Source organism: Pongo pygmaeus, chromosome 9 (genome assembly GCF_028885625.2).
Source record: "Pongo pygmaeus isolate AG05252 chromosome 9, NHGRI_mPonPyg2-v2.0_pri, whole genome shotgun sequence".
NCBI classification, from domain to species: domain Eukaryota; kingdom Metazoa; phylum Chordata; class Mammalia; order Primates; family Hominidae; genus Pongo; species Pongo pygmaeus.
The window spans coordinates 84548891-84562993 of NC_072382.2; the positions used below are offsets into that span (position 1 = coordinate 84548891).

At 37.0% G+C, this 14103-nt stretch overlaps 1 protein-coding gene across 19 annotated transcripts in view; it reads right to left on the bottom strand.

Moving 5' to 3' along the window:
• Nucleotides 1-14103, bottom strand: part of DLG2 (discs large MAGUK scaffold protein 2) — a 2182864-nt gene that overhangs the window by 12637 nt on the left and 2156124 nt on the right. For 18 of the 19 annotated variants that reach the window (XM_054441573.1, XM_054441571.1, XM_054441577.2 and 15 more), the window contains 3 exons: nt 5051-5101; nt 3950-4051; nt 1549-1721 (listed from right to left, as the gene is read on the bottom strand). In XM_054441573.1, the coding sequence (XP_054297548.1) occupies nt 1549-1721; nt 3950-4051; nt 5051-5101 (326 nt within the window). Of the gene's footprint in view, nt 1-1548; nt 1722-3949; nt 4052-5050; nt 5102-12662; nt 12705-14103 lie in introns of all 19 variants that reach the window. The other variant, XM_063671283.1, reaches the window with a different exon arrangement.

A 14103-nucleotide genomic window follows, 5' to 3' on the forward strand; every position in this document is an offset into this window, starting at 1 on the left:
ACCCAGGAGGTGGAGGTTGCAGTGAGCTGAGACCGCGCCATTGCATTCCAGCCTGGGCAATAAGAGTGAAATGCCATCTCAAAAAAAAAAAATATATGTATGTATGTGTATATATATATACACACACATATAAAATATATAATTAAAAAAATATATATAAATTAAATGCCGGTTAAATGTCAAGAGAGAAAGGCTTGCATGAGGTATGTAAATTTCTTGTTTGTTAACAAATAAAAATGCTGTTACATTATAGCACACCTCATTTAACTTGGCTTCCACCACAATGAGTGCTCAGAGCAAGGAGCTGCTTTATAAAGCATTTCTGGATATGCAGATACATTTGCCACATCATATTCTACCTCCTGGAGAGAAATGTCCTCATTACCCCGAGGCTAGAATAACTTTATGCAAGAAGAGAAAAAAGGCACTTTATGCAGGTAGGAACAATCCTAAATCAATAATAAGGGCTAAAATCTCATCTATAATGTTCACATGAAAATGAATACAGTCCAGTGAATACTTGAACTCTTCTTATATGAGAAACCCACTAAGATGGTTCAAGCCATTATTACTTAGGTAATAGATTTCAAGTTTTCTATCTGTGAAGTGCAGCAGCGACATAACATGTATAAATGCTGGTTGATTATTCACCAGTCAGAACATTTCAAGTTAACAACACGAACAAAGAGGAAAATAGGTGCAATTATCCAGGACAGTTTGACTAGAACCAGTATTCATTTAGTTGATAGGACTGAACTTTTGAGAGGGAGGAAAATAGATGCAACTTCTTAGTGTATTCTTAGATAGACATCAAAATTACTTGTTTAATTCTTTAGTGGTACATTGAGAAAGGTCACGGCAAATCAAATCAACCCAACAAATATCTTCTATGATATTGGTTCTCTGTGTTCACAGGAAATAGGATCCCTCTGTAGGTAGACTGTATAGCCACACGCAGGTGCCTTCCTATCCTACCCTCTCTTGAACATTCTTCTCTTTTCCATGCCCCTGAAGTTACCAGCAAAAAGAGAATAGCAGCATCTACACCTCCTCTAAGCTAGAACGTCTGTGAGCAAAAGGCTGGGCAGCCCTTCTCATCTATCTTCTTTTCCACCATGAGGATGTCAAGTTTTCAGAGAGAGAGAGAAAAAAACTTCCTTTAACAAAAGAATTCAGGAATGCTATCCCCTTGGTTTACAACCAAAGTAGTAAACCTGCCTTAATAAAATCAAGGTTGTTTATTGGGGCCTCAGATAGTGAGTCAAAGACAAAGTGAATCCTCATAAACTTCAAGCTGGTAATTGCCTTTAGGTTTATAGATATCTCCCCACCCCCTTCCTACTTTTTCCAAGTCAGTGAGAATACTTTATTGAAATTAGAACAAAGATTAATGACATTGCTCTAAGGTGATTCTCTGCTTGGATGTCTTAAATTATTAAATCAAAATTTACAATTGCAATCAAGAAAGAGTAATGACCAAAAAAAAAAATGCAGTTTGCAACCTAGAAACCTTCTTCAGGGGAGGTGTAAGAAGATTGGTGAACATACTCTTTCTGCTACAAATCTCACAGACTGCACACTGGTTCCATATAAATTGTCATTGTACTGGCCGGCTTCTATAAACTTGTGCTCTTGGATATCTTTCTCCATTTGTTCTCTGGAAATGACAAAGTGATAGTCTCTGCCATCCACCTCGTAGTCTCGCTTTGGCCTCGTAGTATCTTTATAAAACAAAAAATGATAAAATTAAGGTGCATTTATACCCATAAACTTGCTTTACACCTATATTCTCCACCACATCCTCAACATTGTTATGTAGAAATATGTAGTATGAAGAACTATGACATAGTAACAGGTACTACTCTTGTAACTCCCACCATAAGCAACTAAAAAACTGGACAAAATATATGAAACAATTGTTTTCAGACATCAGACAACAGGAAGTACAGGGCTGTAATCTTTGAGAAAAGAGAAACATATGAGAGAGCATTCACCCCACCTCTCTGCCTAGAGGCCATTTCCAAATGGAGAGTTTAGACATCACACGGTGCTAGAAGACACTGGGGTTGACTCAGAACCCATGGAGATCCCAGAAAGGCCACATTTTAAAAGGTTACTCTAGACTTACTCTACACCCATCTTCACAAAGTCTAAAACCATGTCACAAATGGAAGAAGCTGCTGTCAGTAAATTATCACCTGCCAGAACAAAAACTTAACATTCTATAAAGGACCATAAAATTCAGACTTTCAACATATATAAAATAAGATAATCACAGTTAGATGGGACTAAAAATCAGCAACTCTAACCATTTCACCTAAGTTTTTTGGTAAGAAGGGGAGAGCAATCTAGCAATATGAATAAAAGCTGTTAAAATATTTTTAATCTTTGACTCACTTATTTTTTCCTAGAAATATGTTTTTAAAAATGATCAAAACTTCAGATACAGATTTATTCTTAAAGACATTATTACTTATTTTATAAGTAATAATTATAACACAATTGCAATGATATTTTTGTCACAATTCATAATAGTGAAAAATAGGGAAAAACCAAAATGTTCATAAAGAATGATTAATTGGGATATAATAATAATCATTTGAAATAGTTACATAAAATTTTAAATAAGCAAAAAAATCATCACAGAGAAAAAATGCATAGAAAGAATAGATGGAAATGTACAAAAATATTAACAATGATGTTATCTCTGGGTATTGTGTGGGATTTTGCATACTTCTAATTTTCTTGTTTAACTTCCTTTTTAGCGTTTTCCAAGTTTTGTACAATGAACATGTATTGACTATCATAAAGTGGTTCTATTAATTCAAAAAAGAGAGAATATGCAAGGTGAAAGGGAAAGTAGAAAGAATGCTTAAGTACTTTCTGTTCTCTTTCTCTCAGAAGTGGAGGAGCAAGCTGGAAGCTGCTGTAAACGACCTGGAGTTTCATTTGCTCCTTCCTGTCTGAAGACTTTCTCAGGATATGTTCTATGGCAGGATCTCTTCCCAGAGCTCTTGCTGGGAATTATTTCATGAGATACAGCAATCATCCTAGTCTTTTGGCCATGTACTGGACACATACAATTCCTGCTATTCTTAAGTATCTCATGTAAAATTTGCAGTACTGGAATGTTAGAGACACTTGAAAGCATCAAGCTTAAAACACATAGAATGGAAGAGAAATATTTGTTGTATCAGATGTAAATATTTGTCGTTAGACAGGTCTGATGGACCTGTCTACATACATAGAAGGTCTGCATGCATTTCTGTTTGACAGAGTCGGGGTGTAGACGGGGTGAATGAGTGGAGAAAGTATGGTAGGGGGTGGGGAGGGGAAGAGGCAGAGCAGTTAGAATCTGAGGCTACAATCAGAGGGACCAGGAAGCCTGATGATTATCTATAATGAGAAGAAAGTAGTTTAAAGTCTGTAATGGCCTAGAGGTCAAATTGAAGTGTTATACATCTTCTTGTCTTCACCCTCCCTAAACCTGGGACTGTCAACATGGGAAAGCCTATTGGGTTTTGGGATTGACACATGGCCCTAAGTCATCCTGAGAGGATTTTAATATATGGCTTTGTTTCCGATCTCTTCCATCCTATAAAAAATAATGTTTCAGTGGCATTTCAATCAATCTATAAAAACATACTGATGCCTATCATAAATCCTATGCTGTTTTAAATGGTTGGGGGCCACAAAAATTCATCCTGCCTTTTAAGGGGCTACAATCAGTTTAGAGAAAACATTATTATTTTTATTAAATACAGAATGACACACGGCAGCATAAATGAAAAGTGTTAGGCAAATAAATAAGGCACTCAGCTAATCGGAAATGGTTGGTATTTGAATTACTGGAGAGACTATTGGAGGAATGGAATTACATTTTACCATCTCATAAAGAAATCCAAGCTCTTTTTTTTTTTTTCCTAGAGGAAAGAAAAATGACACTTACGAGGCACACAGGAGCCAAATTTATCAGGGAATTCAGATATCAAGTCGTCATTGATCCGATCCTTCATGGGCCCCAGGATAATCACTGGCCGGGTATAGTTTACTGCAGAATGGGAAAGGAAGATGTAGGTAAAGAGAAAGACTTGGAAACAACTGCAAAACTGTCCTGCAAGGGTGATTCTTAATTGCCAGACCGTAAGAGCTGCTAAGGGCATTATTTCACTGGATAAATTACTCATACAGCCTTGCACAGGGAAATTGATGTTTAACACTCAGGAGGTTGGCAGTGCCTACTTTCTGGAATCTACTAGCAGGGAAAGGCAACTGCAGTATCTGTCGATGAAAAGAAACATTTGGAGGAGTTTTGCTTACTCTCTGGCTCTGCCTACGTAATGTCAAAACAACTGAATTTAGTCAACTGAGTGGGAGAAAAAAGAATCCAAACCAGCTGTTCGGCTATTGTTTAGATATGACTATAAAAAGTAATTGTTAGTAGTAATAACATCTTATGTTTTCATGATTTCTTTTCCCCAGATCAAAATACTCTCTATACTTTGCTACGGTTTCTAGATTTCCTTGTATCTGGGATTAGAAGGAACCTGAAAGTTCATTGGGTACAAGTCCCCATCTGATGCTTGGATTCTCTCTGCAGTATCCTTGTCAGTAGCAATTAGCCTCTGTATAAATGCCTCCAGGAAAAAGCAGCAGCTTACAGATAGCCTATATCTTAGGCAGATCTGCTAGAAAGTCCTTCTCAATACTGAGCTGACATCAGTCTCTCAGGAGACTTTATTCACCAGTCTCATAGCTAGTGCTCTTTAGGTAATTTGAATGTGTTCCTTCCCATTGAGGACCACTCATCTGGAGGGCTGCATCCTTTTCTTAGGTGATATTAGTGCCCATACTCAGCAGGAAGTTGTTTGTTTGGTGATAGGGTCAAAGAGAGAGAGAGAGTGAGAGACAGCGTAAGAGTAAGGTACAGTCTCAAGACAACAGAGCATTAAGCCGAGTTTATTCTCCTTAGTCCTTCACTCTCCCTCCTTCAATGATGTCACCTCTTATGGCCCAGAAATCAGGAATGAAAGCGTGCTGGGAAACTTACTTTCCTGCCTTGTAACAGGCTCATAGGAAAGAATGAGGTCTTCTTGTCCTCCTGAGAAGAGAAGGAAAGAAAACCACAGTGAACTAACAATCAGTCATATATTACAGAGACAAGCCCTGCTCTGAAACACAGGAAACAGACACAGCTCGGGGTTAATTCTCCTTGCTCTTTCTCCTTGAACCATTCAAAAATACCTTCATCCTCATAAAACTCTTTAGCACCATTTTAGTATCAGATTTTCACGGTCACAACTCTAAGTAATAACTGGTTGCTAGCTATTTGCTGCAGGGCAATGACCTGTGAGACTTCTTTCTGTCTGGCATTGAGAATGGAATGCCATGGCCTCTACACCAAGCATTACTACTTAAAAGGAAGCCATTTAGTTCAAGGAAAGGGTCCAACTCAATAGATGACTGCTACATAATGAGAACTGCTGTACCTTTTATTTCATCTTCTATTTTATTTCCCCAAGAAGCACATTGTTCAAGTATATGCTTATTTCATTTATGATATAAAAACTTCATCAGAACACTCAGGGTTTTACTCTAATATTAATTCATCAGGAAAATGCTGCGGGTCAATTAATGAAGATCAAAAATTGAGGTGTGTCCTACATCATTGGTTATAATTGCTGCTAAACCATGCCTTGAAACCTCAGATAGAGATTAAGGAAGACACAGTAGTAAAAAGTCAGCCCCTCCAATGTCATTTGCTACAAGCCTTCTGACTCAGGGTGGACCTCAAGTCAACAAATAACCAAGAAAGTAAATTGGTTATTGGCATTTATTTTTTCAATCATCTATTTTATACAATTGATGAATTAATTGGTCAGAGGATTAGCTCAATTTCAGCTGCAAACCCGGAAGTGTCTGCATTTTTTTCTTTGTTTTTTTTGCATTGACTAACCTTTGGAGCAGCAATAGGTTAGGGCTATTGAAAAGAACTTTCTGTCTACTAGAAGAAATAGTGGAGCAGAAGTGGAATATGAGGTAACTTCTGAAACCCAAGGGCAATTCACCTTTGCTGTATATCCTCACCACCCACCCCTGAAGCACATTCATAGTCTGTCAATGCCAGGTTCTCCTCCTTCAATAGCCACAGCACCACAGAAAGAGAGGTAATTTCATAAGAAGAGTTAATATCATCAACTGTTTTGATAATAAGACTGATTTGGGGAAATTGAGCAATATGTGGGTATAGCTGTGAAGTCAGATGACTTCCTTGGAGGCTGGGTAGCTGGAATGGGATAGGGGTAGGAGTGTCTTACTTTTTTCAAGTGTGAGAAATGGCCTCAGGCTGAAGTCATATCTTATCTCAGCCTCAAGGAGGGCTTGGGCTCAGAATGGCACCACCATGCCAAGCTACTTCTTAAGGGTACAGAGTATGGACCTTGATGCTCCTCCTAAGTGGTATGTACCCATGGCCACCCAGAAGTGTTCAGGGGACTCTGCTACATTGGTCAGGAGTTTGGTCAGTGAGGAGTCAGAGTCACTATTTTTTGTACTCAGGAAAAGAATGATTCCCTTTGAATAAACTACTGAAATGTACAGAGCCTAGGCCAAAAAACATGAAGGTGATTGATTACTAACCCCCAGTAATCTAAAGCCTGAGCGATGTAGAGGGTATACGCATTCAAGGTTTTAGTTTAGTATTATTTCATCAGGAAAATGCTGTGGGTCAATTAAAGAAGTGTAAAAATTCTTGGGGAAAAAGTATAGTTTTAATGATAGAAGCATGGTAGACTAACATTGCAATTTTAGACTATAACTTTACAGGGGAAATCTTCAACAATTAATGTGTAAGGGAAGAATTCTGACCATGGGATAACAAAAGCTTTAAATGTCAGGTAACTCTTGGACCTCCTTATTAGGCTGGGAGTTTCATAAAGGTAAGGACTGAGTTTTATTCATCACCATGTCTCCAGTGCCCCACTGAGTGCTTAACATAAAGAAAGATGTCAACAAATTTGCATTCTGATTTCAGTCATGGGAAACAGGATGAGCGATGAGGCCAAAGGTAGGTTCTATTTTGTGTTTCTGTCAATATGGTCATTTAACTTTGGAAAGCATGGTTTTCTCTAAATAAATAGAGCACATCACGTTCCCATAAAAATCTCTTCCCAATGGCTTCCCAAATCATTCTGATGGAACATTCTAAAGGCAAGTCTTTAACAAGATATTTGATGTCAGTGTGTATGACTGCGATTCAGAAAACTAGGGCAAAGCATAGCTTTGATTAATTTTGTTCAGGAGTTCTCTATCTCTGTCTATCCATCACTTCTTGGTTTACTTTTCTATGAAAGGCACTGGTTCTGGTTCTGGTTCAGAGCAGTAGTGTTGGTAGACGGCAATGGCAGCATCCCTTATGTCTGGGCCACCCCAATTCTCAAGACCTTGTGGCAGTCAGGTACTGTGTAATACCCAGGAAGCCTGTGGGGAAACCTGTGGAGGTGGGCATGACATAATTGCTGTGAATTCAGCATCTTAAACTAATTTTTACTTCCATGTCCAAGAATGAAAAGCCCTATGGGTAATGGGGAAGAGAAAAAGCCACTGTGATGAAGGAGAGAAAATTCATGTCTTTGTGGCACTTTGCAGGCCTTGAGGGGCTTTCCCACCCACTGGCTTTTATGTCTCACAGGCATTGCTTGAGGTAGGTACTCTGATGATCCCCATTTTACAGATGAAGAAGCTGAGGCTCAGAGATGTTAATGAGCCCTGATTCCTCAGCTAATAAGTAGTGGAGTCAAGATTTAATACTGCACCTTTTTCAACTGTTGTGGAGTATATTGCACTGTCTTGAAACAGTGAGAGAAGCAGAATTCTCTGTGGGGCAGGGTGAGTGGGTGTTGAGGTAAAGCTTACAAATGAAGAAAAAATTGAAGAGAGAGATAGGGGCTGAAACCAGGTCGGGGTTATTAAGAGGCCATCAGGTACTCTGCCTCTAAACACAAGTTCTCTCTCTTTTCTTTTCTCTCTTCTTTTTTTCTTTACTTTACTTTTCTTTTCTTTTTTCTTTTCTCTCTCTCTTTCTTTCTTTTTCTTTTGCTGTTGTGTCATCCCCATCAAATAGTCATCCTTAAGAGTTTTTCTATTTTCTGCTCAGGAGGGGTTGGCACTTCGAAATAACAGCTGACAAAAAGGTACAAACTATTTCTTGATTTTGTTTTGGCAACTGTATGGCTGAAAGTGGGAGAGTAGCACAGAGCTGTGTGTGGATGTCTGCAGCTGCCAGAGACTTGGCAGAGGGTTTTGTCACAGTCTCCACAAAACACTATGTGTTTAAACCAGAAGCCACTCACAATGAGAGACCCTAGTAAGCCTTTATGCTAGAGAAAAGCAAATTTCTGTTCTTTAGGAATTCCTGGAAACTAGAAAACAGAGATGATGGAGTTGAAGACCAGTGGCAGTACCTTTAATGCTCAAAATTTAGTTTTTAGTGCCTGCATATGATGATTTTTAAGAACTAATTAGGTTCTTAGAGTCATAGAATGCTAGTGCTAAGAAAGGGCTTAGGGTTCACGTGCTTCATAGATGGCAAGTACATACCACACACTATTACTCTCTGTGACCTTGACAGGCATCACAAACTGATCATTGCCGGGATTACTGCTGAGCCTCAACATGGCCTTAGAATACTTTTCATTACAACTCTTCAGGCAGCTACTGCCAATTGGTTCGAGTTTGAACCTTGATTAAAATTTATTTGCCATTTCTATTCTAATTCAAGCTACTCATTTTACATAGGAGAGAACTGAGTCTCAAAGACTTTAAGTAATTTCTTTAAGGTCATATAGTAAATTCATGGCAAATTGTCTCCATAGGATGTTCAGAAGATGAACTTAATATACGTACAGTCCTTAAAAATCAGACTTGGTGCATAATGTTATATAAATGTTGTTGTTTGTATTAACTTTATAGGTAGTATGAAACGGTTGAAAGTTACCAGGTAAAATGTCAAGAGGCTTGGATTACAAACTACAGGGAAGAGTGAAAAATGAATGGGATTCAGAATTAAGAGGTCTTGGTTGGATTTGCAGTGCTACTACTTTAATAAGGCAGGTAGCCTCTTGGAGCTTCAGCTTCCTCATATGGAAATGGGGCTATTAATGTAAAACATGTCTAATAGTTTTGTTGCAGAAATTAAATGAGATAATAGATGTAATGAAAAACTGCTTTATAAAGACTAAAGGAGTAAAGACATCTAAGGGCAATAGTTGAGAATAATAGAGTAAGGTGAAGAATATGCACCATTTTGACCGACTCCAGTGGAAGAAGTTTTGGGTCTCCTGATCTCAACACGTTAGTTTCACTCAGATCAGTTCTTCAAGATCCTTGTTTTGAAAATTCTACTTAACTGGTGAGCACTAATGGGTTGGAAGGATAATTATCAGCTTGCACACATCCATGATGATGTAAAGAGCTTTACTGAGCTTTGAGGAAGGCATGTCTTCAGCTTTAGAAGCTTGCATAGTCCTCAGTATACTTGCCTAGTATTTACCACCTCCTAATACATGGGTGACTGTAAGGTATTATACAGAACAGCCAAAAATACAAGGCTGAATTTTACTACTTTATTGACAGAAATCTAGAATTAGTCCATAATTAAAATAGTTTTGAGGTGGTGTTTTGCACAATTAGACGATGTACACTTTATCAGCTGCAATTTTAGCTGGTGCTAAATATAGTTGAAAAACCTATTTTATAATGCTTGAGATGATGCAGCAAAGATCTGAACTATTTATTAGAAATTGATGTTTGTGTGTATCTATATGTGTGTGGCATACCTCAGGAAACATGTAAGACTTTCAAGTAAAGTTGCCACAATGTGTAACTCCAGGATACAGTGTGAATGGTGGACTCCTGATTGTGAAACACAGTGGCCTAGGTCTTTGTTTCTAACTCTGAATTATTATAATTATTTAGCCATTTTGTCCTCAGAGTGGATATGGAATGGTAAAGTATAACAGTGAAATACAACACATGGATATTGGTGAAAAGAGGCTTTTTTTTTTTGTATTTGTTTATACTATTTTTAGTCATAATTACAGCAAAAGCTGGGAATTCACTAGAAAAATGCAGCCTATTTTGACTTCATAGTTGGTACCTTCTGGAAAATATATTTGTTTCAAACCTCTGTGTCTTTTTTCGTGGCAATTCTCTTTTTGGGAAGTTCCTTCCTCATCTTGTCTAGCTAGCAAGTTCCTCATCTTTCCAAAGCTCAGCTCAAAGCTACTTCCTCTCTGAAACTACCTCTTATGCTCCCGCTATTCTTGAGCCAGACATCTATCTTAGTACCTGTCACACTTTGTGCACTTTTTCATTTATTTATATCTCTCTCCTACTATTATGTGTGCTGAGATCTAGAGTTAGTTGATATTCACAATGGGTCTCACGTTATCCAAGAAGAGGACCTCATGTATAGTAGGTACCGAATGAATAAACATTCCTCTGGAATTCATATTTCCATTCTGGAGGAATACATGTCAGTTTTCTGCTATGAGCTGTGATAAAGACTCTTCTTACTTTTGTTCATTTGTAAAGAAAACAAACTGAGTGGCTGGCCTTCTATAACCTTGGATGAGACTCAAGCCAATAGAGATAATTAGATTCCATATCAGCCCTACTAATGTCATAGAATCCAGTTCCAAGTCTTCTCTCATAGATAATTTGAGATGCCTGCAAGTGTTTCCTTTATTTATTCAATAAACATTTATGTGCAACTAGTATTTGAGAGTAAAAATAATTATTGATGTCATCTTAGAATATCACTCCAAAAATCTGCCAAGTAGTTGAAAGACTTGGGCCAGTTTTTATAACTTAATAATTCTGGGAAAAATATTCCCACCTCTGAAACAGAGAAGAGAAGCCTTTAAAATACTCTATAAAAATGTGATTTTTATAAGAAAAGGTAGTTCTTGTATAGTATATATTTTCCATTAAAAGAACTGAAAGCTAAAGCATGATGCTTTCTTTTTCGATACCTGTGTCTACTGGATGGAAGCGCAACACTTGAAAATTGAAAACTGAACATCAAGGAAACTAGTGTCATTGGTCTTCCTGGAACCCAGAAAATAAGTAAGTTATATTTTTCTACGTACTAAATTGAGGGCAGCTTAGGTGTTATTAACACAAGCTTTGGTCAATTCTTCTTGGCTTAGTTTCTTGGTTTAAAATAAAATGAAAAAGGGGTGAGGCAAATTTTTTTTCTGAAATTAGGATAATAATAAAATTATAAAAGTATAAAGAATGTAAAAATGTTGACATGTTACCATGTTGATAACAAGAACCTTTTGAATTCTTCCATCAACAAGAATTGATGGAATTTCTTCTATCAATAAAACTTTCATCAATAAGAAAATTAGGTGGTTCCTATGTCAATCTAATGTTTGATTGATCAAGGGTATCTCATCACAATTTTTTTCATTTTATTCCTTGGTCTACATCTTCCTCCTCCGAGCCTACCCCCATCTGCCATCTTTCCTGTTTTGTGCTGCTTCTCCTACTTGCCACCCCTCTGATTTTCCAAAGCCTTTCTTAAAATCCAGATTATGTGTTGTACCACTATTTGGCCTTCCACCTCAAAAAGGCATGGTTTTGTAAAGTACCATGCTATAATTGGGGGGAAAAACCTCAAACAATTCTAGTTTTCAATTAATACAATACTCATTCAAACAAAAGACAATACCAATTTCTGCTTTAGCATCTGTGGGTCACAGGTATTAGGCATGCTTTTTGGGTAACCCATTTCACTAAGGAATGTAAATTAATCTCATAGAAATCGTAAGACTCCTAGTAAAAATATGTATCTATGTTAGTCACCAAAAACCAGTAAGTAAGTAGGTGGTAAGAAACCATGAGGACTGATCAAAAGGATGTGATTGGTGTTTGGTGGATACTTTCATACACTAAGCAAATGGCTTGAGGTGACCAAACAAAGACCAGAAGTAACTTTTAAATAGTTACCTACCTTTTCAGCTAAGTTTTCTGATCTAAGAAGACTTGGTCACATTAAAAAAAATTAAGTTCCTTCAACATTAGAGGATGAAACTCTTCCATCAGTTCCCCAATTATCAAAAAAGTAAAGTTAGAAATGTCATAGTATCCAATCTTAAAAGATTAATCAAAGAGAAAGTGATGTAAAAGATTCACATCTGATTTTAAAGGAACACTTTATTTATAAATGCTTTTCCTATAAAGGGGAGCCAAGAACAGAAAGGAAATGGCAAAATAAGAAGGAAAACAATACCATGATGATTTTCCACCCTCCTGCTGAGAGTTTCAATTATTTTGGGGGTTACAATGTAAAAATCCACCACGATGAACTTTTTACACACCTTCTCTGTGAGAATTGAATCACTGAGTCATAACCAACTGAGGTTGGAATTGTTTATTAGCAAGACCACTACTGCTTGCAGAAATCACATAAGGGTGCACTGATGGCTCTAGTGTCTTTTTTATCTTTCCACATCCAGTGATTTCATTTCAAGCCATTTGCTTTGAATACAGATGATAAAAGGTAGCAATTGAAAAACAACAGAAATCTGAAATGACCACCACAGGCAATGGGGCAATTGCAAAGAAAATAACCGCAAACCAAAGCAGTAACTTACGGTAGCTACTTTCGCTATCGCTGGCATTAGAAGAAACATGTTCTGCAAGAACAGCACAGCAAATTAAAGAGATACCAAGCATTGAAGAGCAGCCAGAACGGAAAGGAATACACTCATGCAAGGCTACTAGAAATATGAGCGAAAGGCAAGTAAAAGCCGCAGAGGAGGCTGCATTAAGAAAACTCAGATAAGATAAAGAAGATGAAAACTTTATCTCCATTTTACAGGAACCCGCTGCTTGATTGCTGTTTCTTCTTTTTAGCAAATGAAGAAAGTATCTTTAATCACAAAAAATGCATAATGTCAATTTAGGCGATTAGAAAAATACTATGACCCATTCATATACCTCTTACTTTCAAGATTAATGTGACAATGACTAGTATGTCTTGACTGAATGTTTTCTTGACTATAAATTCAGAAGCTTCTGGTGTGTAGGCAGTGTTTTCTTGCAGGCTTTTTTATTTCTCAATTTTAGCCTTCAAGAATTTTGCTGGAACACTGCAATTCAAATTGTTAATTGATCCCTGGAATCCCTTGAATTTTATTTCTATTTAAATAGTTCCTAAACACATTCTCAGGATGAAAAGGAATTCCTGAAGATCTTTTCTGCTTCAGTGAGTGAGCTGAAAATCTTTGAGGAAGATGTGAGTCACTGAATAATATTTTACGAATCAGCTCAATAGTTCCTTGTTTTTATTTTAGGATTCTTGCTTGGATAGCTATTGAATTCTAATGGCATGGAACAGGCGGGAGATAAATGGCCTGATACACAGTATAGGTTCTGGCTGAAGTATGTTTTTTTTAAATTCATGCTGAATGACTTGCACAGCAATACTCCAAATTGTTTTTTCATACCTAGTTCACCTAACTTAACAGGGATGTGTTGGTTATATGCCAGAATTTGAGCTCTTATTTCCAAAATCATTTTCTTTCATCCATACTGCTTGTTAAGTTAGAGATGATACACTCATCAGTCTATTAACTTATTTGTATATTACTTTAATTAAATGAAGAACATGTGACTGTTTGATTTCTGAAGCTCACTATAAATTCAGTTTTTAAAAAAGTGACAATAGTTATACATTTTTAGAAACAGAAAAATAATATATAAAATTATTCTCTAACAATAAAAAAGTGCTTTGATATCATACATTCTTGCCAATTGGATAGAGTAGTTTTAGAGCATGAAACTAATGAAAACGAAAGCATGGGTTAAATTCACACAGATCATTTCTCTTTGTGTTGGTCTATGATCAGAGCTGCATTACTAATTTGGGCACACATTTTGCAAGTGCAAAGAGGCAATAGGGAAAGAAGTGTGGATGGACCTGTGCAAATCTGTTTTCTATTACTAAAATGAAAGTCAAGGCACATAACCAATAATAGTGCATTTCATGGAGATTATTATCTTAAGTGCCTTGAATTGGGTATGACAGGGCTT